Source organism: Phodopus roborovskii, unplaced genomic scaffold (assembly GCF_943737965.1).
Source record: "Phodopus roborovskii unplaced genomic scaffold, PHOROB, whole genome shotgun sequence".
NCBI classification, from domain to species: Eukaryota; Metazoa; Chordata; class Mammalia; order Rodentia; family Cricetidae; genus Phodopus; species Phodopus roborovskii.
The window spans coordinates 6,333,848-6,358,740 of NW_026126599.1; the positions used below are offsets into that span (position 1 = coordinate 6,333,848).

At 41.7% G+C, this 24,893-nt stretch overlaps 1 protein-coding gene across 1 annotated transcript in view; it reads right to left on the reverse strand.

The window, feature by feature from the left end:
• Window positions 1-24,893, reverse strand: part of Baiap2l1 (BAR/IMD domain containing adaptor protein 2 like 1) — a 79,515-nt gene that overhangs the window by 12,943 nt on the left and 41,679 nt on the right. The window contains exons 4-7 of the mRNA XM_051205157.1: window positions 4,545-4,606; window positions 4,370-4,441; window positions 2,124-2,261; window positions 1,100-1,252 (exon numbers count right to left, since the gene is read on the reverse strand). Coding sequence (XP_051061114.1) covers window positions 1,100-1,252; window positions 2,124-2,261; window positions 4,370-4,441; window positions 4,545-4,606 — 425 coding nt within the window. The remainder of the gene's footprint in view (window positions 1-1,099; window positions 1,253-2,123; window positions 2,262-4,369; window positions 4,442-4,544; window positions 4,607-24,893) is intronic.

Here is a 24,893-nt window from a genome sequence, read left to right on the forward strand (position 1 = left end):
ACATATGTACACACCAGGCAGGGTTTTCTCCCCTTAAGAGGTGACACATATTCCAGAACTTCTCATATTTCAGAACTCTCTCTTAAATCACTTGCTTATGGAACAACAATGAATATTTGATTTCAATCATGCTAGCTTGGAATGCTTACATAGGCCCAAGAGAATTAAAAGGAAAAAAAAGAGGAAGGGAAATTTAACATGCCGTGCAAATGATCCTGGGCTCTAACCTCACAGCTGCATCTGTCTGGAGGAGTGAACTAAGTCAGCCACTTAATTGAGGTAATCATGAGTGAATACTGTGAATAAGAGTGAAAAGTAACAAAACTCAGTGTCTTGATGGGTGTGAATGGGGGGAGGGTTGTCTGTAGCCTCGGGCAGAGCTGCCAGAGGTTCTATATAGACCTATGATCATCTAGAACCACCCAGAGATTGGGTCTAGCCAAGACAGTGACACTCAGGATGCATAGGAGCCTACCAAAAATTGACTATTTTAGACTGTGCCTTTTTATTGTTTTGTTTTGGAGTCATAGCCTAGGCTGGCCTCAAACTTACTATGTAGCTGAGGATGACCTTGAACTTCTGACCCTCCTGGCCTCACTTCCTGGGGATTACAGGCATGTACCACTATACCCAGTTTATGCAGTGTGCAAGGAATCAAACTTAGTGCATGCCAGGCAAGCACTTTACCAACTGAGTTACAACTGCAGCCCCAAATGTGTCGATTTTTTTTTTTTTTTTTTTTTTTTTTTTTTTTTTTTTTTTTGTTTTTTTTCGAGACAGGGTTTCTCTGTGTAGCTTTGGAGGCTGTCCTGGAACTTGCTCTGTAGACCAGGCTGGCCTCAAACTCCCAGAGATCGGCCTGCCTCTGCCTTCCAAGTGCTGGGATTAAAGGCGTGTGCCACCGATGCCCAGCCCAAATATGTCAATTTGTACAAGGGACTTTAAATATGGATAAACTATGAAATTAATGATAGGTGGGTATTTTATTGTTCATTCCACCTGTATTTCTATAAAGGCCCATTGCTCTGTGTTGTGCTTATCTGTAAAGAAAGGCATCTCAAAGGCTTTTGAGTATAAGATAAAGCCGCTGCACACTCACCTGCAGGTGATAGTAGTGTATGTGATTGGCAAAGCTACAATGCTTGTCCACCAGAAAGCAGAAGCGCCTTTTTTCCTCAAGGAGAGCTTCTTTGCAGCCATCTGCAATGAACTTCTGGATTTCACTCTGTCGAGAAGTAACAGTCTCCACATACTGTGAAAATAAACAAGAGAAGCATGACAGTAGGCATTTGATTGCTGCATGGCATGATGTTTATCGTCTGCCATCTTTATACCCAGTTTATTTTGATTATGGAGTAAACACTAAATACAGATAAACACTGGGCAAGATACTTGTAACCTGGCCTGAGCAGATATCGTCTTCACTAAGATACTGACTCGTGTAGAGAGGCTACCGAAGGCTTTACACTGAGCAGCTGACATCATACAATTCTACACTCTAGGGATGATTTTCTTCTACTGAAAAATAATTTGGAACTAGAAAGTTTCAGGTTTGATCACAGTTCTAGGTACCAATCATAGGGCTTAACCTAAGCCCCATTTTCCCACGGTAAAATGAGCATAGTCTGGCCAAGCATGGTGCTGCACACCTTTAATACTGGCACTTGAGAGGCAGAAGCAGGTAGATCTCTGTGAGTTCTAGGCCAGTGTAGTCTACACAGAGTTTGAGGCCAGCCAGGCCACATAGTGAGAGCCTACCTCAAACAAGCAGGAGGGATAGTCATACTAATCACAAAGGTTGCCTTTTTTCCCTTGAGTTAAAGGGAGATGCCAATAAGTACCTTAACTCTGGAAAACCTACCTGCTAAGTCAGATTACATAGGCTCTGTTTTTCTTTTCTTTGAGACAGGGTCTCACTATGTAGCACAGGCTAGCCTAGAACTTGAGAGCGGAGATTACTGGCATTTATTACCCTCAGCTTGTAATACTTACATTTCACCTCAGCAGTAGCAAGAAGAAGTGATATGGTATAACTGACTGAAGTAAGCCTCCCCTCAAACTGTACATACATATAAGATTGACCCAAAAAAAAAAAAAAATAAAAAAATCGCTGAAGAGCTCACCTCAATTTCTTTGTGCTCATATTTCAGTGCATTTCGTCCTCCTTGACTTTTTCTTCTGATCTTCTTCAACTCCGCCTGAGATTTCTCCAAAGAATCTAATTTATTCCTGTGTTCTGCTTGGTATCTTTTTAGAGTGGCCTGTAAGTTAAATGTTGTTTTACTGTGGCACCCTACAAACTGCCATGTAGTCACTTTTGCTCACACTTCCACTATGTGTGGCTGACTGGCCTTGATATCCTCACACTCATATCACTGCATTCTGACTGGGGCTTAAGAATGCTGGTCCATACAGTTCTCGCATCCACACTCCAGAGGATCCCCACCATTCAGACAGAATTCCTAGGTGTTGTTAGTTTTGTTTGTGTTTATGAGCAGCTCTCTAAAGATAAAAGTGTCTTTTCTTTTTAATTCCTTCTTTTTTCAAAGCGTTTTAGACACTGGGTAGTCAGTGCTTTGGTGAATACACAAAAAATACGAAAGGGCTGGGGATGTAACTCAGAGGTAGAGTGCTTACCTAGCATATGTCAGGCTCTGGGTTCCATCCCCAGCATCTTTCTCTCTTTCCTCTCTCTCCCCTCTTCCCCTCCTCTATCTCCTGGCTGTTATATGATCTACAATTCAAGATGTACAAGAACAAGTGCAACTGCTCATGAGTGTTTGGGGTGCTGTATAGCACAGTGTTTAAGAGACTAGATTACAGATTATACTTATAGCTTCTTTTCTCATTTTCTCTGTGAGCTCAATACTTAATTTATACAAAACCATTGTTTCTCATCAACTGTAAAATGATCACAAGAATATCTATATAGGTGTTTTGGTAGGGATAAAAATTTAAAAATGAGCTGGGTATGTTGGTGCTATCATACCTGTAACCTCTGCCCTTGGGAGGTAGAGGCATGAGATTAAAGAGCTTGAGGTCATCATCAGCTACCAGTGTGAGTCTACTCTGGGCTCCATGAGACCCTATGAAGGGCAGTGAGGGAGAGGAAGAGGGTGTGGAGAGTTGGCTCAGTGGTTAAGAACATTTTCTGCTTTTGCAGAGGACCAGAATTTGGTTCCCAGTATCCATGTCAGTTGGCCTACAACTTTAACTCCAACTCCAATCTGTGTGTATGTGCACTTACACACACACACACACACACCTTTTTTTTTTTTTTTTTTAAAGAATGTAAAAGGCACAACTTGAAGGCCACCTCAGCAGACGTGTATAACCCCATGGCTTGTGCATGCATAGCTACAGACCTTGTAAAGGTCTCTGGAGAGGATGATTTGGAAGAGTAACATAGGGAGACCATACTAAAAAAGAAGGGGGTGCTTTGGGTAAGCATTCTACAGCAGAAAGGGAAGATGTCATGAGCTTGAGTCCTAGGAGTCCAAGAGCTGGTGAAGTGAGGCCTATAAATTGCTAGGATGGATGGGTGAATGACAGTCAAGAAGCCACAAAGTGTAGGCATTCTCCCAAGCACAGTCATAACCAGGTGCCACTTAGTGAAGGCACCAGCTGTAGAATACAGACACAGATGTCCTGTTACATCAGCATGTTCTCTGAAAACAGTCTTCCACAAGTAGTAATTTTCTGTATTTTTCCTGTTTTTGTTGTTGCCATTTTTTTTTAATTTGTTTTATGTTTTGCCTATATGTGTATCTGTGCACTACATGTGTAAGGTCAGAAGAGAGCATTAGACCCCTGGAAATGGAGTTACAGACAATTGTGACTGCCATGTGGTTGCTGGGAATTGAACCTGGGTCCTCTGGAAGAGCAGTCAGAGCTCATAATTGCTGAGCCTCCGTTCTAGGCCAGGGTAGTTTCAAAATCATCCTTCTGTCTCAAGTGTTGGGAATATGGGCGTGTGCCACCACATACCATGTGCCACCAAAAATGAGCCCACTTAATGCCAGGTGGTGGTAGCACACGCCTTTAATCCCAGCACTCGGGAGGCAGAGGCAGGTGGATCTCTGTGAGTTCTAGACCAGCCTGGTCTACAAGAGCTAGTTCCAGGACAGCTTCTAAAACAAACAAAATGAGCCCACTTAACCTAGAGGGAATTGTTAGTTTTATATAGTTCAGTTTGCATCAACACCAAACTCCATCCCAACTATGAGCAGTAGACAAAACTGTGTGTGTGTGTCTGTCTCTCTCTGTAATGTGTATGTGTGTGTCTGGGTATATGTGTAAGACAGACTGTGTGTGTATAAAAGCTGAGAGCTCAGTTGTTGGCCAGGGTAGATGAAAAAATTGTACTCACATTCATATACTTTACGTCAAGTTCTGTCTTCTTCTCCAGCTCATGGATAATTTCTTTATGGAATTTTTTGAACTGTTGACAAAATGAAAATTAAAAAAAAAAATCACATCATACTTGCATTTTAGGCAAAATTTTAAAAATACATTTTTTAAAAATATAACAACTGTCCACGTACATTTTCATCCAGAGTCTCATTGAGTTTCTTGTGGGTGATGGAAATCTCTATGAGGACACGGCCTGTGAACAAAACCAGACACATGAGGGGAAGCCATTTTGTGGTTTTGCAAAGACATAAATAGAAACAAAATAGAAGCAAATGGTACACGGCTGCCCTCAGGGGCTCCAAATATTAAACCCTAAGACAAGTTGAGAATTCGATGGCTCCCCAGGGAAGGTTTAGAGGGGACACCTGTGAACTAATTTCTTCCCAAGTTCTTGGATTCAAGCTGGTCTAATTTACTCACTCCCTCAGCCAAATCCTATATATTTGATTTAACTTTTTAAAACAGATTTTGATTTTGTTTATATCTTTGTGTAAATGTTTGCCCTGTGTGTGCTTGTGGAGGCCAGAAGAGGGTGTCAGATCTGGAATTACAGGTGGCCATGAGCTGCCTGATGGCTAGGGCTAAAACTCCAACTCATGTTCTCTGAAAGGACAGCTCTGGTATTCACTCTTATCCATGGAGCCGTCTCTACAGTCCCGTGGTTTAACTTTGAATTCTCTTACAAAAGATTAACTCAGTCAACACTGTGACTATTTATAGAAACAGAACATTTATTTTTATCTAATCCTCAGAGTAATCTGATTATCTGCTAATCACAGAGAAAAATTACCTTCTTTTTCTCATTTTAGTTCCTATATTTGTTCTGGAAAATAGTAGCATGAGGGGAAACTGTAGCAGACACAGTGTTCCACCTTGGATCTCCTGGGAGGACACAGAGTCTCCGCAACAGAGAATGTACCAGGGCAAACAAGCCTCCGTCCAAAAATCAGCAGGTTGACCCCCTGGTTTGCAAGGGCAGCTGTCTTACAGTTGGGGGCACATGCTAAAGCTGACACTTTTCTCTGATAAAGGTGGTTAAGAACCTCTTTACTAACCCACCCGCCTCAGAAACCACATGGGTCTGATGAGTACAAGTAGGAAAACAGAGAAACTCATTTGGAATGATTGCCACTGCCATATGAAATCTCCACGAAATGTACTGGTGCATTGCTTGCTCTGTAGGTCAGTAGCTAGAGCAAAGGAATTTTTATGGCAAGCTACACAGCTGTGGATGACAAAGGATTACACAGTAAGACATTGGTAGACTAAGGGAAAAGAGAAGATGAGCATAGAGCCCACATGGCCTCAGCCGTCACCAGTGTATAAGTGACTCAACCATGCTTTCAGGAGCATTTGCAGACAGCTGCTTCTCAAATTTGCCAGCCCAGCTCAATCCCCATACCCCCTTCTTCTATATCAGAAATGGTCTTCTCCCAGGCTTGGGTGGTGTTCCATGTGTAAGTGTGAGCTCACTGGCACTGTGCCTCTTAATCCACCTAACCCCAGTCAGCCAGTCATGGTGTGACACCTCTCACCAATGTGTCATGCCTATGATAAAGAGTCACTTACTGTGTACTGATGCCATCAGCTGGGCCACCTCCAGGAAAGACCATGAATGAGCCTTACTCACACTACTTTATTGGGCCACAACTGTGCTTGTCCTACCCTGAGAAGACACACTGGACAACAGGACATGGTGCCAGGGGTCTGTCTAAAAGCAAAGAAGGCAGGCAGCCTCTCTGTTTCCTCCAGTGTTCCAGATAAACAGACGCATGAGCTGCAAGCTGAAAGCCTCTATGGACAAGTGCTGTCTAAACCTTAGGTATGGTGGGCCACAGAGACCTGCCTATAGAAACAAACCTGGAGTGGTTATAGGCCTCTGAGTCTACGAAGTTCCAGTCAGACAATGAGCTGGATAAAGGAGAGCTGTGGCAGAATCATCCTCAGTGTTTCAGTGTTCAGGTTTTTTTTTTTTTTTAAATACACCTACCATGTTCACTAGTTAGCTTCCCATCCTGCCATCTAAACTTCCCAAAAGTCAGTAAGAAAAAAATAGACTAGGGTCTTTCACAAGAGAAGCCTGCAACCTGGCTAAGAATGTAGCTGCATTACTATGTCATTACAGATACTGAAACATTCAGAGTTACTTTTATATCTATTTTGATCCATTTTAATTATCTGAACACTAAGCACCCAGTTCTTGGCAAGTTTGACCTTCTTAAGAAAAAAAAAATCTAAAAATATTTTGGCTGAAACCATCAGAAAAATTATGTTGGAAAGCAAAATGGTCACATTTCTTTCCTACATGACCCTTCTTGAACTGTGTTTCCGCAGTCCCACTCAAATGTGGACCTTACAGCAACATGCTGTATGTTAAGCACATCTCTGAACTCAGTGCTCTGCCTTGCTGGCCCAGCCCACCACACATGGGTTCCCACTATCCATATTCCTGTGTGGTTTCTGCCACTGCAGACAAGTTCAATGAAATGGGCCTTTCACAGTGGTAGGACGGGAACCCTGACCTTGTTATTCTTGTCCCTCACGGTCTGTGGAATTCCAAAGCTGGTCTCCCAGTGGTAACCCCGGAGTCCTTGGTTTTAAGGATTGACTAAAACACACCTTAGCAGTGATTGTGCAAGCTGCCAAAGCATACCTTGAAACAGAACACGAAACTACCTTTAGGTTCAGTCCACAAATGTTTATCCTTGAACTTGTTTACTCTCCAAGTGAACAAGAATTACTTCAGGTTTGAAAATATTCTGTTTTTTGTGTTATTTTACTCTTCATCCTCTAGCCTACTTTTTTTCATGGATTATATTTGAGAAGGAAAAAGATGCAGAGAACGTTTGAGGGAGGAGCTGAGAAAGCACAACCCAGATTCAAACAGAGCAGAACAGAGCGCATGCCCTGACAGGAAGCTGTGCGCTGCAGGCTGCTCCAATCCCTTCCTTCTCCTTTTCAGGTTAGGAGCCAACATTCTCAGGAAGAAATCATATCATTACAGCCACATGACTCAATCTGAATACATTAGAGTATTAAGGAAGCAATAGTAAGGAACTTATTATTAAAATTAAACATTTTTGCCACACTGGAGATGGAACTGGGTACTCACCCATGCTGGGCAAATGCTATACCTCTGAGCCACAGTGCTCGTAAAACATGCACACATTTCAAATTCATAAACTCAACAGACAATGCTCATAGCAATAGTGGCAAATAATAGTATTAGTCTAGGTTTTAGGAACTATGAAGAAATGTTCCCAACAGTTTGAACAGTACTGTATAAGGCTATGCATGAGGCTAGTAGGCAATGTGACCTTTGTTACTGATATGAGACACTTTTTGTTTGAAATACTTTTGTTGATTTCCGCGCCCCCCCGGGTTGATACTTCAGATGGAACCCACAGTCTGGCTTGTTGGGCAAGTACTCTTCTACTAAGCTATGTCTTCAGCTCCCATTGGGAAGTTAGTTAATTGTTTCTTTGACACAGGGAGCATCTTGTTATATTTGTATAGCCCAGGCTATTACAAACCTCCTACCTCTATCTTCTAAGTGCTGGGATTACAGATATGCACCACCACACCCAGCTGGTCTATTACTATGTTTCAGTGAGTTAAGTCTTTACCAATTCACCGTAAGAATGTGGAGGAGCCAGATGGAGTCTGCCAAGGACAGAGGTATCAAAGAACACATGCTGAATTCAGGCAGACATTAAAACAAAACAAAACAAAACAAAACAAAAACAAAAAAAAAAAAAAAAAAAAAAAAAAAAAAAAAAAAAAAGAAGAAGAAAGAAAACCAAGCTCAATTCTTTCCATTTATATCTAGTCACTGATAATTACAACACATTTGTTATTTCCAGAGAGTACAGAGTAATGGCTGAGTCACATGCCACTTCCTACATGTTACTACAAGTGGAATCAGGCAATAAAATGACGGTGTGGAAGCCAACCTACTACTGGCCTAAAATCATACTGTGCAGACTGAAATGAAAATGACCAAAGATGTCACCAGGAAATGGATAGTTTTCTTTTTATTATTTTTTATTATTCCAAGACAGGGTTTCTCTGTGTAGCTTTGGAGCCTATTCTGGTACTCACTTTACTGTAAACCAGGCTGGCCTCTAACTCACAGAGATCGGCCTGCCTCTGCCTCCTAAGTGCTGGGATTACAGGTGTGAGCTACCACTGCCCAGCCTGGAAATGGATAGATTTTTCTGATATTTTTTTACAGATAGCAAATGTGATGAGCAGAAAACACGAGGGCTAAAAAGAAGGCTTAGAAGGTAAAGGTGCTTGCTATCAAGCCTGACAACTGAATTCAATCCCTGGAACCCAGTTGACGAAAGGAAAGAAGCAACTCCTATTAAGTTCTCTTCTGACCTCCACACACAAAATAAGTAAAACGGGTATATGTGCTGGAGATCCAAGTCATCCACACTTAACCACAAATACACAAACACACTGGAGATGCTCTACTGCCTCTTAGAAGGGCTCTTAGTCCCTGGAGGTAGGCAAGTGGCTCTCTTCTGATCAGGACTGTGCTATACAAATAGCAACATGTAGCTGTGCATGTTGGTGCACACCTTTAATCCCAGCACTCAGAAGGCAGAGGCAGGGAGATCTCTCTAAGTTCGAGGGCATACTGGGCCACAAAGTAAATTACAGGACAGCCAGTGCCACATTGAGAAACTCTGTCATGAAAAAAACCAACCAACCAAATGAACAAACAACAAACCCCACAAATAGCAGCATGTGTGTGAAACAGAGCTTAAATGGGTCTCATTCTTGGCTTAACCAACTAAAATGCTACAGAATATAATCATTCTTCCAGTGTTCCCCAAAATAAACAAGGAGGTATATGCCACTCAAGTCAGCTTGGTCAAACGTGGGGATTCTAATCTGAGCATCAAAACAATGAAGGATGGTAATAAACTATAGATCAAAAAAAAAAAAAAAAATTCCAGGGATCTGTGAGTCCATGGTAGCAGATATTATAGGGGGACAAAGGATACTCCTGCCAAAAGCACCAATCAGTGAGGAGATGCTGCTGGACTTTGGAAATAACCATTTTGCTGCCATCATAGTAAAGATTGGTTAGAGCAAAAACCATTAACAGATATAAAACTCAGGATGAGGAACAAGCATAGCCTGGAAGTTTTCCTCTAAGATGGCTTATTAGCAGAAATTTGTTGTTTTTCAAGATAGGGTTTCCCTGTAGCTTTGGAACCCATCCTAGAACTTGCTTTATAGACCAGGCTGGCCTTGAACTCACAGAGATCGCCTGTCTCTGCCTGAGTACTGGGATTAAAGGCATGAGCCACCACTGCCTGGCAGAAATATATATTTTTTTTAAATTCAATGAACTAGAAAGCAGACAGTACCTTTATTATAAAAATGAGAGGAAAATAACCAGTGTACTCACATTTGATACTCAATGCAAAATGGCTTGAATGTATTTTAGCAAGAAAGATCTGGCATCTCAAGGTCCTGACTACCCTCAATCCCATTTAGCATTTATAACAGGCTTACACTTACATACTTTAACTTAAAAACTCTTTTACCTATTTAGATTTTAAAATTAAATTAATTTATTTGGTATGGGGTGTATGCCTGTGTGGAGGTTAAAAGACAACTTGGAGTTTGTTCTCTCCTTTTACTGTGTGGGTTTTGGGGATGGAACTTAGTTGGCAGTATAGGCCCACTGGGCCATCTCACTAGCCTCTCATTTACCTATTTAGTTTTGGAGGAGGAACATGAAGATGGTGTTGAAGAAGAAGAGGATTATTCATCCCAGTCTTGGGGAATCTGGTGCCTGTTACTGGAGACAATAGGGAGCTGAAAAGGTGTGTTGGTAGGCGAACTGATATCAATGTTGTACTTAAAGTAAGACCTCTGGCAGCCTACTTCTTAAAAAGTGGTCAGCACAGTCAAAGATCTGAAAGTGAGTATTTCTCTGAGTCAAACAGAAGCTGCAGCCACAGGCTGGAGACATGGCTGAGGGGTTAATGACCTGTACTGCTCTTGCAAAGGACATGTTTTTGTCAAGAAGCTCACAACCTTCTGTATCTCCAGCTCCATGGAGATCTGATACCTCTGTGGGTACCTAGACACACATGTTCACACACCTCAAAACACATACACATAATTAAAGATAATTTAAAAATTCCTTTTGAAATGGTGCAGTCATAGTGGGGAGCAGTGTCTCACATGTATAACTCCAGAGTTCTGGAGGTTGAGACAGGAGGATTTTTGAATTTGGTGCAAATCTGGGCTATAGAATGGGATCTTGTTTCAAAAAACTGAATAAAATAAAAACAACCTATAAATATAGACATTTTTCTTCTTTTTTAGAGGTGTCCCTTTCAGACACAGTACAAATAAATCTGGGTGTTAGTGGTGCATGCCTTTAATCCCAACACTTGGAAGGTAGAGGGAGGTAGATCTCTGTGACTTCAAGGACAGCTTGGTCTACATAATGAGTTCCGGGACAGCCAAGACTATAGAGAGAGACCCTGTCTCAAGCAACATCAACAAAACAAAACAAATAAGCAACAACAACTCCCTTCCCTCAAAAAAAGAACAAAAGCAACTTGATTTTTATGTGGAAGTCTAGAATAAACTGTCCAAAGGGATTTGGCTTTGCATCTTACTTAGATTGTCAGACGCTACTGTTGATCTTTCAGTAATGGAGCACAAAATCATTAGGAAGACAGTGGGGGCCAGAGAAGAGCAGGTATTTTGACTATTGTTCCTCACAGAGCTCAAGGGGTAGGGAGCCTCAAAGAGTCAAAGCATTGCAGAAAGATGTGATGGTGCCAACCAGGATTCTCAGCATCAGTGCACATCTAGAACATTACCCCCGCCCCCCACTTCCCAGAGTTCACCTCTAAGAGTACCAATATTTGCTTTCTGTGAAGACCAGAAAAATTCCCCTCAGGCTTCTTCCAACACAGACAGGCAGCACTGTGAAATAAGCCTAGAGCCCTGTTCTGGACTCTTGTCAGGGAGACTGGTCTTTAAGGGCAAGCTGTTGCAATGAAGTCTTATCTGACTTGGGAACAGCAACTAGTTATCTCAGCCCCTTCAAGCTTTCTCACTAAGGGGAAAGAAAGGCTAAGAAGCTCTTTCAGAGGTCAGATTCCAGGTATTCAGGTTGTTCAAAACTTTCACCAAACAACTCAAGATTCCCACTAAAGATAAAGGGATGAAGCTTTCCTTTCCCAAGACTTTTATCACACCAGTCATCAACAGGGCCCCAGGAAAAGGACCCTGGGTCCAACTGGAGAGCTGCAAGACACAGACTCCACTAAGAATGACAACAGAAGAGGAAAAACAAAACCTCTGATACAGTTACAGCTACACCCAACATTAAATATATCCCAACTACTAGCCAGATTAAAATAATTAAAAAAATCATTCCAAAGGCCTATCTTCCATTGTTTATATTACCTGGTTGGTATATTATATTCTCCAAACCTAAAGACAGATACCAACTCACAGACTCAGAAGGCTCAGAGAACACAGAGGAGACACTGATACTAACACCTCAGCATATCAACACAAACTGCAAAATACCAAAGATAAACACACACTCTTGGAAGAAGCCAGAGGGTAGGAAACGCCAAGGCTGGAGAGCAACAGGATAAGAGTTACATCAGACTTCCCCTTATAAACCAAGTGGGCTGTGGTAGTGCAAGCGGAGGATCTCAGCACTCAGGGGTAGAAGTATGAAAAAAGCAAATAGCATGGTGGCACATAACCCTAACCCTGTAATCCCAGTACTCAAAATGCTTGAAGTAGGCAGGACTGTCATAAACTCAAGGCTAGCTCGGCTATGTAGTGAATGACAGTGAATAAACTGCAAAATACCAAACATAGTAAAATATCTATGAACTTCATGATTCGCCACCTAAAATTCATTTATCTAGGAAAATTATCCTCTAAATACACAAGACATCTCTCTCTCTCTCTCTCTCTCTCTCTCTCTCTCTCTCTCTCTCTCTCTCTCACACACACACACACACACACACACACACACACACGTTACCCTAGCTGGCTTGGAACTTGCTATGTAGACCAGGCTAACATTAAACTAAGAGATTCACCCCTGCCTTTGCCTCCTAAGTGCAGGGATTAGGATAGCACCACCATACACAACTGACTTTTTTTTTCAGACAAAATCTGTCACCAGTATGCTTCAGCTACAACAAATGTTAAAATAGGTTTTTCATAGAAACATCTTATGTCAGAAATTCAAAGCTACATAGAAAACCCTTAAAGGGAGAATATTCAAAAAATAAAGGTAATAAAATATTTTTTCTTCTGCCTTCCTTTTTTCTATTTTTTGAGATAGGATTTTATTCTTTGACCTTTCTGTCCTTGAATTCCACCCCCTCCTCCCCCAAGCCTGTGATTACAGACAGGCATGTCTGCCATACTCAGCTTTGTAAAAACTATTCTTAGGGACTGGGGATGCAGCACATTTGGTGGGTAGAGGGCTTGCTTAACTGGGTATGGTGGTGCATGCCTATAATCCCAGCACTCAGGAAGTAGAGGCAGAAGGATCAAGAGTTAAAAATCATTCTTGTTACATAGCAAGCTTGAGGCCAACCTTGACTATATAAGACTGTCTTTCAAAATAACAATACCCCACCCCCCAACCAACTATCCTTAGTTAAAATGATAGATGAGTGCACAATAGTATCAGAAACGATGTACTGAGTGGTTTTAGTGTGTGGATAACTAAAGTTGGTGACAACAATGTCACCAAGATAGAGAGGAGAAACTATTGAGGTCCCATTGTTGACCAGAAATGATCTCTGTCTTCCAGTGTGAAAGAAAAGTGCAACGTGTTTCAATAGAAACTGCACTTTGAACTTCCACTTTTGATCTTTTGCTGGACTAAGTGTTACAAGGCACAATACTTCCTTGTGATGTGGGGCAGTGGTGAAGGGTCAGGGCTGAATCAGTCACTCAATCACAAGGGGAAACATGAAGTAACCTGAAGTGTGCATTGTTTGGTGATAGACTATGGATAGCTGAGGAGCATGGACCACAAAACCTAACTAAATATTCTATGATCCCAACTGCATGACACTCTAGAAAAGGAAAAACTAAAGGCAGTAAAAAGATCAGTGGCTGCCAGGGTCTTGTGGGTAGTGACAGAATGATAGGGTACACTTGCCAAATTAACAGAATGAACCCTAATGCAAACTGAAGCCTTTTAGTGAATGGTAGCTTACTAATACTGCTACCAATTACCCTCACAGCAAATATATCACACAAAGCAAGACATTTAAAATGAGGAGTCTGAGTGGAGGGAAAGAGGATATATGGACACAATTCAAGATATATCCATTCTGTAAGGCTGTGAAGCACTAAGAAATAGGCTGAAAAGAAAAGACAAAAATAGTTAACAACAGCCCTCTGGGTATTTTGAAAATCAAGTCTCAGTGAGGTAGAGAACACAATAGCTGCAGAACACCAGGTCTATAGAACGGACTAGGGATCTAGTGGTGTACCTAACAGACAAGTATTGTCTAAAAATTAGGATCAAAATTTCAAAACCAGAAGAGAGACACAGACAGGGTTTAGGTGACACTTCTGTCACTGGCCTGATAAACTGATTCTGAAAGCAAATTGACTATTTCCCACTTGACTCTGATTAACAATCAAGCCTATTAGCCAACCTGCTGTGCACAAGTATAGCAAGCTACACACAAGATTTGTGATACTACTTAAGATCCATTCTTCTTTAGAGGACCAGATTCCCATAGCCCCAGTTCCAGGGGACCCAATAGGCATGCACATGGCACACTTTTATACTCAATGGCAGAGCATTTGACCAGTATGTGTAAGGTCCTAGGTTCAATCCCTAGTAGTTGCAAAACAAACAAAGCAATAAATTGTTTATCCCACCAAGTAAAGATGTAAGGCCCTGTGTTCAAGCACCAGCACCAAAAAATTAATGAAAGTTAAAGAATAAGTTTAGAAACAGTCAAAATAAATCTTTTATTAAAGACTGGGGCACTGTGGCTTAGTTGGCAGAGCTACATGCCAGCATTTGGAAAGCTCTGGGTTCAGTCCCTCGGTATTCCGAATCACATACACAGGGCACAGTGGTGCAGACCTGTAATCCAAGCACTTGAGAGGTGGAGGCAGAAGAATTGGAAGTTCAAGGTTATCCTTGGCTACATAACAAAGTTTGAAGACAGCCTAGAATACAGAGACCATATTTCAAAAAAAAAAAAAAAAGGGGGGGGGGAACTAACCAAATAATTTATAGCTATGAGTTTAATTATGTAAAAATAGATAATAAAGATAAAACTCTAAATTTGATGTTTATTAGGTTCATTTTTCAGTCAAGATATAGTTTTGTTTTAGAAAGTAGGTTTAATTCTCATTATAAAATCTAAGTGTGTCGTTTTCAACATCCCAGAGGACTTGTAAGTTAAACAGCAATAATATGAATGGGAAATTAAGCTGGATTGAGTATAGAATAAAAGACTGATGAAATTAAAATATTTAATCAGATACAGTAAAACTTCAAAAGAAGAGTCAGGCATGGTGGTACAGGCAGAACTCAGGAGAGACTGAGGTGGGAGGGTTTTGAGTTTGAGGTCACTCTGAGATACACAGCAAGACCCTGGCTCAGAAAACTAAAGAAAAGCTGGGGAGAGAGCTTAGTTAGTAGAACAATGCTTGACGTGAGTGAGGTCTGAAATTGCATGTCCAGCGGTGCACAGTTACACTCTTTCCAATTGCACTTAGGAAGTTGAGGAAAGAGGCTCAGGAGTTCTGGGTCATCCTCAGCTACATAGAAAAACCTGGCTCAAAAAACCTAGGCAAGGGCAGGAGATGCAGTTCAGTTGGTAGAGTGTTCACTTAGCATCTATGAGGTCCCAGGTTCTCCTGCGTTAGTTAGGCATGGTGGCATGTACCTGTAATCCCAGCTCTCAGGAGGTAGAAGCAGGAGGACCAGAAGTTCAAGGTCATTCTCAACTACATAGAGTTTGAAGTAATACTGAACTACATGAGATTATCTATCTATCTATCTATCTATCTATCTATCTATCTATCTATCTACCTACCTACCTACCTACCTACCTACCTACCTACCTACCTACCTACCTACCTTGGGGTTTCTTTGTGTTACAGTCCTGGAACTCACTTGGTAGAATAGGCTGGCCTCGAACTCAGAGATTTGCCTGCCTCTTCCTCCCAAGTTCTGGGATTAAAGGTTTGGCACACCATGGTTGCTTTTGTTTTTTTCAAGGCATGGTTTCTCTCTATAAGTTGTCCTAGAACTTGCTCTGTAGACCAGGCTGGTCTCAGTATCAGAGATCTGGCTGCCTAAGCCTCCAAAGTGCTGGGCTTAAAAGTATGTACCACCATTCTCTCTCTCTCTCTCTCTCTCTCTCTCTCTCTCTCTCTCTCTCTCTGTGTTTTAAGACAAAAACAAAAAATGAGAGCAGAGTGATGATAGAGGGAGAGGAAGAAAAAAAATTAATGTACTAGTGTTCCACAAATTCTATCATGATGAAAGTGGAAGCTATGCCTGAATGACACCTCATCCCTGGGGCCCTGCAGAGTGGACTGCTGGCCTGTGAGGTAGGTGCAGGTCATGGTTATAAACTGCCTGCCATCCAATATGCCTCCTTACTCATCTAGTAATTTGTACTGTACCTTTGAACCCATGCTCCTAAAATGAGTCAGTTTCTAGTAACTCCCAACCTTTTGGTGCCAATAATATTAATTCTCAATTTGAGATGATACATATAGACACACCGCGAATCAAGGTTCCATTTTTCTTTTGCACATTATTTCCCATGATCTTCTCCACAAGCTCCAATGCCCAGGTAAGTGGGGAGACAGCCCTTATTCCCTAAGAGAAAGCACAGCTTCTTGAACTTCCCCTGTATTCCATTAAACATCCTGAGACTTTAGTTTCACTGCCACTCCCATGTAGGTGGGATCATCTATTCCCATGAAATTCTGTAACTCTTGTTATTCTTTGCCCCAGTGCCTATCTCAAATCAAGTTATGAATATCTAGATTTTCATTATCCCTTTACTGTGATATAGGTGAAGACCAAGTCTGCTGCAAAAGATGGCCATGGTTTCAAAGGAAAACTGATTCCTAGATAGAAATCCAATACCCATGTCAACTCACTTATCCAGTCAAGCATTTTAAAGTTTATCTCTAACTCTTGTCTCACCAAAAGCTTATCAATGAGCCCAGCTGGGATGGTAGGACTTTGGTTTCTGCTGCCACCTCTCTGTCCTGTCTGGTAGTTCCTGCTGATGGATCACTAGGAAGCCTTCACCTAGCCTCACAACCATACCTGAGACGATTGCTAGCTCTTTTAAAAATTTTAATTTTTAATCACTCATAAACATTTGTTTGGGGGAACATGAATTCCTGTGGAAGCCAGAGGTCTCAGATCCCCTGGAGCTGGCGTTACAGGTGGTTGTGAGCTGACTACTGTGGGTGCTGGGAACTGAACTTGGGTCCTCCACAGGAGGACATATGTACGTGTGTGTGTGTGTGTGTGAATTGTGGTGTCACATGAGAATTTAAGGAATGGAGACTGTTTTCTAACATAGCTGTTCCATATTACATCCCTACCAGTAATACATGAGACCTTCAGCTTTTTTGTATTTTAATTCAGTTTTTGAGAGAAGGCCTCCCCAGCTGACCTGGAACTCACCGTGTAGACCAAGACTGCCTCAAACTCAGAGATTAGCCTGCCACTGTCTCTCAAGTACTGTGATTAAAGATGTGTACCACAATGTTAAACTACATCTTTGCTAACATTGTTATCGACTATCTTTTAAAACAATCTTATTATATTTAAGAATGTATACATGTACACAGACTAGGGTGCACACATGGAGGTCAGAGGACAACTTGTGAGAATCACCTCTCTCCATGTGGGTCCCTGGGATATAACTCAGATTATCTGGATGTCAGTAAGTACTTTTATCCACTGAGCCATCTTGCTGGCTTTAGGCTGTCCTTTAATTTCGGCTGCTTGACTGGGTGTGAAGTGGTTATCTAGTGGTTTGGTTTGCACTTCCCAGTATTTCCCCTGTGTTTCAGTCTTTCATAACAGGGTATTCTACCTGTATAACAAGGAATCTGCCTAGTCTTCCCACCAGAGTTGCCACTCCCCACAATGGCACTACTGTCTGCAGGAGCAGGCCTGGCCTCACTCTCTTCATGGCCTCTTGCCGTCCTGTGCTCCTGATCACAGCCATTGTCCTTGGTGTGCTCTCAAGTGCCTCTCTGTGTGCTTCCCTTTCTGACACAGTGCTGACAAAAGTTCGAGAAACCCACATTCTTTATTACAGCGTACAAGAAGCTCTAGTCACCAAGGATGGTGTCAGCAACTGAGGCAGAGTCCCTCGGTCCTTGGCACTGATCCCTCAACACTCTGATAGCTTGAGCACAAGGGTATCCACCTCCTTATCTTTTTCTTAAATTTAAAAGTGTGTGTGTGTATATATATATATATATATATATATATATATATATATATATTGTGTGTTTATGCACACATGTGTGCATATGCCTTAGCAGTGCAGAAGAGGGGTTCAGATCCCCTGGAACTGGAGCTGTATGTGGTTGTAAGCTATTCCACCTGGGTGCTGGGAACTGAACTAAGTCCTCTTAAGCAAGGAGTCATCTCTACAGTCCTTTCTTCCTTATTTTGAATTGCTGAGAAAAAGACCAGTTTAACAAATTGTGAAAATTGGGTTGAAATAGGGTAATTTTCTGTTTGTACACATCCAAATTCAAAGACTCAGAGGATGAGCATAGTGATAAAATGTAATGAAAAACAGGTGTTGTTTCAGATTCAAATGTAGGATGTGTATCCAAGGAGTCAGGCAGCATTAAGTGTAAAGCTAATAAAGATCCCATAACACTGTCATGGGTGAAATATCTCCCACAGGTGCATGCATATGAACACATGGTCCCCAACTGATGGTGCTGTTTTGGGGGGTTGGGAGGCTGGGCAGTAGAGTGGGTCCTTGGTGGTGGATATGGAAGGGTATAGCTTTGTCTAGTTCTGGCAGAAGCTTCCTGCCTGTTCTTGAACTCACTTTGTAGATTAGACTGGCCTCAAACTCCCAGAGATCCACCTGCCTCTGCCTCCTAAGTGCTGGAATTGAAGGCATGTACCACCATGCCTATATCTGATTTTTTAAGACTTATATAAAGACTATCAATTTGAAAATCAGTAAGAGAAAACACAAACTGGCATAGTGGCATGTGCCAGTCAGAAAGCTGAGATGGGAAGATTGTGAGCTGGAAGGTAGCTGGAGCTACACGAGACTGTCTCAAAAGTCAAGAAAGGGAAAGAGGAAGGGAGGAAGCCCATGGTGTTTTAGTGTACTGATTAGAAGAAAGAATCTGTTTTGGCCCCAATTTAAGAAGCTGGTTTGGGACTAGGGAGATGGTTCTGGGGCAAAGGTGCCTGCCACCAAGCCTGACAACCTGGGTTCAGTGCTTGAAATCTACCGTTTAAGGAGAAAACTGACTTCCTTAGTTGTCCTCTGCTCTCCATACCTGCACACACACACACACACACAAATAAATAAAATATAAAAATAAATTAAATACATAACTCAAAATAATGGAATATCTAAATTAGAACAAAATGACACTGTCTAAATTTATGTATTGGTGAGATTTAAAAAAAAAATCAAAGCAAGTTTATAAATTTCCATTAGAAAGCCTGTTTTTTGTTTTTGTTTTTTTTTAAACAAACACAAACAAGTTTTACTTTTTTATACTTAAAAGGTCAAAAGAAGTGATTCAGAGGTGTTTTGAAATGTTTTTTTAAAACACTTTCACCTGATCATCTTCTGTTTTCTCTTTCAGTGTTTTCAGTATTTTCTAAGTTTTAAAACTAAGTGCTGTGAAATCAATATGGCGGTTTCTCAGAAAATTGGTAATCGATCTACCTCAGGATCCAGCTATACCACTACTGGGAATATACCCAAAGGATGCCCTATCTTATCACAAGGGCATTTGCTCAACTTTGTTTATAGCAGCTTTATTCATAATGGCCAGAAACTGGAAACAACCTAGATGTCCCTCAACAAAATAATGGATAAAGAAAATGTGGTACACTTACACAATGGAGTATTACTCAGCTATTAAAAACAATGACATCATGAAATTTGCAGGGAAATGGATGGAACTTGAGAGGCTAAGAAACAAGGAGGGCTTAAGGAGGGAATGCAAGGATCTCCCTGGGAAGGGAAATAGAATGTGGGTGGACTGAGGGCAGGTAGGGTTGGGAACAGTAGGGATCAAATGTGGGGGGTGGCGAGGGGGATACTGGAAGAAATTACTAGAATTGGGAGGCATTTCAGGGGTGAACTGGAAACACAGTGTAATGGAAGACATAGAGCCTGAACCAGACATTTTCTATAACCAGGCAAGGTCTCAAGTGAGGAACTGAGACACCAACTCAGCCACAAAACCTTTAACCTACAGCTTATCCTGCTGGGAGCGGCAAAATCATCATCAAAGAGACCAGAGAGACTTCATCCAGTAGCTGATGGGAGCAGATGCAGCATCCCACAGCCAAACATTAGGCATAGCTTGGGGAGTCCTGCAGAGGAGGGGAAGAAAGATTGGAGGAACCAAGGGGTCAGGGACATGAGAACATAGCCCATAGAATCAACTGACTGGAACTCATGGGGGCTTGTAGACATCAAGGAGTCTGTAAGATCTGACCTAAGTTCCCTGCATATATGCTATGGATGAGTAGCCAGGTGTTCTTGTGGGGTTTCTAACAATGGGAGTGAGGGTGGGGTGTGAGGTAGGGGTAGGGGGGTGGTTGCTGACTCTTTTGCCTACTTACTGGACCCTTTTCCTCCTAGTGGGTTGCCTCATCCAATGTTGATATGATATGCCTGGTCTTATAGCAGCATATTATGATGCTGTGATTGGTTGATGTCCCTGGGAGGTCCGCTCTTTTCTGAGGGGAGAGTGGATCTGGAGGAGAGGGTTGGTAGGGTGGAGGGTGGGAACTGTGGTCAGAAAGTAACATTTCAGAGAATAAAAAGATAGGAAAAAAAAAAATTAAGGTCCACTTGCTTAAGAGACAAGCCCAACGTTCTACTCACACCACACTTTCCCTCTTATGTATGAGCATGCATGCTGCCAACTTTAGCTGTGGATATGGTATCAAGTTTTATGTGTGTGACTACAGGTCACATCCTGGTAGCCTGAAGCCATGAATTCGACCCTGTGAGTTATTATTTAACAATTAAACACAATGGACTGGACTACTTTACCTGCTGAACCCTGTCTATAGAACTATAGAGCTCCGAGTCTGTTTCTCCCAGCAAGAACAAGTGGTTAAGGACTGAGTTGTTTAGAGTGCTGTGGTTGTTGGGATCCAGTTATTAATGTCTGTTTTTGCTATCAAACCTCTGACACGATTACTCATGTTTAAGCACCTGCAATGTCTGCTTTTATGCTGTTTTGGGACTGAACCCAGGGCTTTGTATGTTAGGTAAGCATTCTACCAACTGAGTTTTGTACCAGCATCTCTTCTTTTGTTTTGATACATAATTTAAATCACTAGAAACATTAAGAATTAAAGTTAATTTGTTGTTTTTGCTTGTGGTTTTTATTTTATTTTTTGTTCCTCTGATCAGGGTCTTACTATATAAGCTCCGGCTGGTCTTAAACTTGTAGTCTTTAAACTTGTGATCCTCCAGCCTCAGCCTCCTGAGTACTTAGTTCGTAGGTACCACCATACCAGTTGACTTCTCTTTTCAAAGCTGGTTTAGGGTAAACCAGGTATTGTGGCACACACCTGTAATCCCAGCATTTGAGAGGCTGAGGCAGGAGGAATAAGAATGTGAGGAAAGCCTGGGCTACATAATGTGAGCCTGTCTCAAAGAAAGAAAAGCAGCTATTCAGGAATAATTTCAAAAGTGCTTGCTGGCTTATAACTTCAGATATGGACATGGAACATTTTTTTTGTGCTTTAATAAACTGTCATACCCTTTCTAAGTTTCAACATCCATGAAAAAGATGGATAATGTAGATGAGAGGTACAGCAACATTTGCCTGATATGAGCAAAGCTGTGAGTTTGATTCCCAAATTCTTCTATTTTTGAAATACAGAATGCGTTGTGACCAGGCTCACACACACCCAGAAAGCAGCTCTGCACTGAATGACAATTGGGTGGCCTCAAATTCAATTTTGAAACTGTCTACCTGTAGACAGTGACAGATCCCACTGGCTGAGAGCTGTCTCACAAGGTTATTCCTGTTTCACAGCTGATGGAAAATAGATCATCTTACACTTTCACCTGCCAGCTATAAGATGGGGTTCCTACTCTGTCTTCTAAAGATTTGGCTATGGGGGTCTCCCCAAAACAGGTAAATATTACTGGTTCATTAGAAAGGACTCTTGGGCGGGCAGTGGTAACACACATCTTTAATCCCAGCACTGGAGTGACAGAGGCTCCCAGTTTGAGGCCAGCTTAGTCTACTGAGTGAGTTCCAGGACAGCTAGAGCTACACAGAGAAACCCTGTCTCACAAAACAAAACAAACAAAAAAACAGAAATGAAAGAAAAAAGAAAGTAAGGACTCCTGGAGGAATGCTTAGAGCAAGGGGACAGACTCTCAGTTCCTCCCTGGGCACTATGTTCCACGAACTAACCTTGTTCCTCAAATCTCCTTACAGAAGAAGCTCTTTTAGGTAGTCATGACTGGTTAAATCACTTGCTGGCAAACAGCCCCTATCTGGAGTCTCAGGAGACGCAGTTGTCAGTCAGCTCCTTAGCATACAAAGACTTATCCCTCTAGAGCCTGAGAGTCAATGGTACGAAGCTCTATGACAAGAGGCCGAACAAAGATCAAATAGTCTATTTCATATTAGGTATCACAAAAAGCTTCTAACATTCTAGCCTTTGTGGTTATGGTGTTGCAAAATGTCTTGAGGAGTTCCTTTCATGTGAAGGGATTTTGCTAGCATCATTTTCTCAGAAACATCTTCATCCTTTTCATCACAACCACTTCCTTCAATTATGCCAATAAATCTGGGCTTTTAGTTCCTGTGGTTGCACATGCAGAGTCTGCTGAAAGAGCAGGGCAACTGGCTCAGACAGCTCTGCCTTATCAATTCCACTGGCATTTGGTTATAGGCTTTTGTTTTTTATTTCTTTTCTGTTTTAGCAGAATAAGAGTTATCATGGAAAAACGTGTGTTCTTACAAACTCACATTACTCACAGTATGGATGAAAAGGATGTCAAGGAAGAACACTAATAGTGTTTGCTGAGTTCCCAAATGTTTGTGAAGTGGAGGCTAAAGGCATCTTTATAGTTTTTGAAGCTTGGAGGCACATTATTTTGTTTCCTCTTCCAATACTTGCAAAGCATCACCTTCACCTCCTTTAAGCACGTCCAACCCACCTATAAAGGTCAAATGTTGCTCAAGCACCCACAGACAGAAGCAAACTGAAAACACAACCTCTAGGTAGATTTCTCCATTGACAAGCAGTCTCCCACCTGGAGGTCTCAGGATAGTAAACAGTAGCCTTGTTTCACTGTCCTGGGTACAGGGTCTTTCCCAGGCTATAGCAGGATGTTGTACACTCTACAATAAAGGCATCTAGACCTGTCCACCTCCACAGGAATCTTGGGCTTCTCCAATCTTACTGTCTTGTTTGGTTACAAAGTACATCTCCAGGGAGAGTGACTCATTGTGGTCACCATGGAGGTCAGTAATCTCTTACCTTTGCAAAGGAGGTAATTGCTAATTTGTTCTTGGGCCTAGCAGCCACCCCTAGGGAAACACTGTAACTGCAGACTACTCAGAAAAAAATCAGGAAGGGATGAATGGAATGATTAAGGACATCAGGTAATGGGGGAAGCACTCCCCCACCCCCACCCCCACACACGGATTTTCAGTGAGAATTTAATGAGACCCAAATTAGGGTGGACAGTAAAAGACACTGTGTGTGTGCATGTGTGATTTACCTGTTATTTGCATATCACTAACTTCTTTATTTCTGTTATTAACAGATACATCTGAGGGAAACCATCCTTTCCAAGGGTCCCACTAAATACACTGTCCAGGCCTGCTCTGCCACTAATATTAGTTTTGACAACTCTCACTTTCTTTAAAATTTTAAAATTACATAAAAATTTGAGAGGATGGGTGAACAGGCAGTCCTTGCCCCAATGTGTATGCATGTAATGGTCAAAAGACAATTTGCAGGAACTGGTTTTCTCCATCATGTGGGTTCCAGGGAGCAAAAACTCAGGTCTTTGAACTTGATGGTAAGTTCATCTTGTCAGCCTATTCTCCACCCCCTTTGACTTAGGGTATGGCTATGTAGCTCAGGCTAACCTTGAACTCAGGATCCTGAGTGCTGGGATCACAGGCATGCACCACCATACTTGGCTTCACCTCTTTTCCAAAAATGCCCTTATGGTTGAGAATTCAGTGGCTCCTGGGATGGTACTTTCCCATCCTGCATGCCTAAGTGCCAGTACAGAGATAAAGAACTCAAGATTCTAAAATCAGACTACCAACTAATTGAGTGATTTGAGACAAGTCACCTCACCTCTAGCCCTGCCCATGAAAGATGGAAGGCGCGTATGTCCACAATGTTCAGTAACTGTGTGTGAAATGCTGAGCATGTGTACACTATTACTTCTACAATGTGACTGGATCAGGTCTTATATTTCTCAAACAAAAGCAGACACAGTATCTAACAGCATACTTGCTAGAAGAGAGTACATAGGCATATGGTAATGGTAGATATCTATACACAGTAGTAACCTTATGGGTGATATTCCTAACTTTCCTCTATTTCCTTAATTGTCAATCACAAGGCTGCAGGAATCACACAGGAGAGCAGCTACTGAGCAGAAGAGGTAGACACAGGGAAAATACCCTGGAATCCATGGTCCAAGACATTCAAAGGTGAGCAATAAAACTCTGTAGATGGAGGAAACAAAAAAAGGTCCCAATGCCTTCTTCCTTCCTGCTTAGATTCTTGTCTCTAAACAGAAACAGACTGGGAAGAACAGCTGTGGTCTACTGGAAAAAGAAGTCCCGTGGGCTCCATGATGGTGGATAAGTTAGTTGTTGATTTCACTATAGTGAACTACACCTGTCAAAGTAGACATACTAAGAAAAGTTCTAAATCATTTAATATATATTGACACATGGCAAGAATTACATTAAGTGACATATTATGTAATATTAAAACAAAACAAAACAAACCCCCCCAAAAAAACAAACAAAAAAGAAGTCCAATGGGGCTAGGAGAACAGGTGACAAGGTCTGATATACACAAATGCTGGGCAAATGCACACCAGCTCATTCCAATCAGAGACACATGTGGAAGGCAGAAGCATCACAAATGTCTGCAAGAAACATTTGTGTAATGTCATCCCCTTTGCCCAGAACCACTGAAACCAGATCTTTAA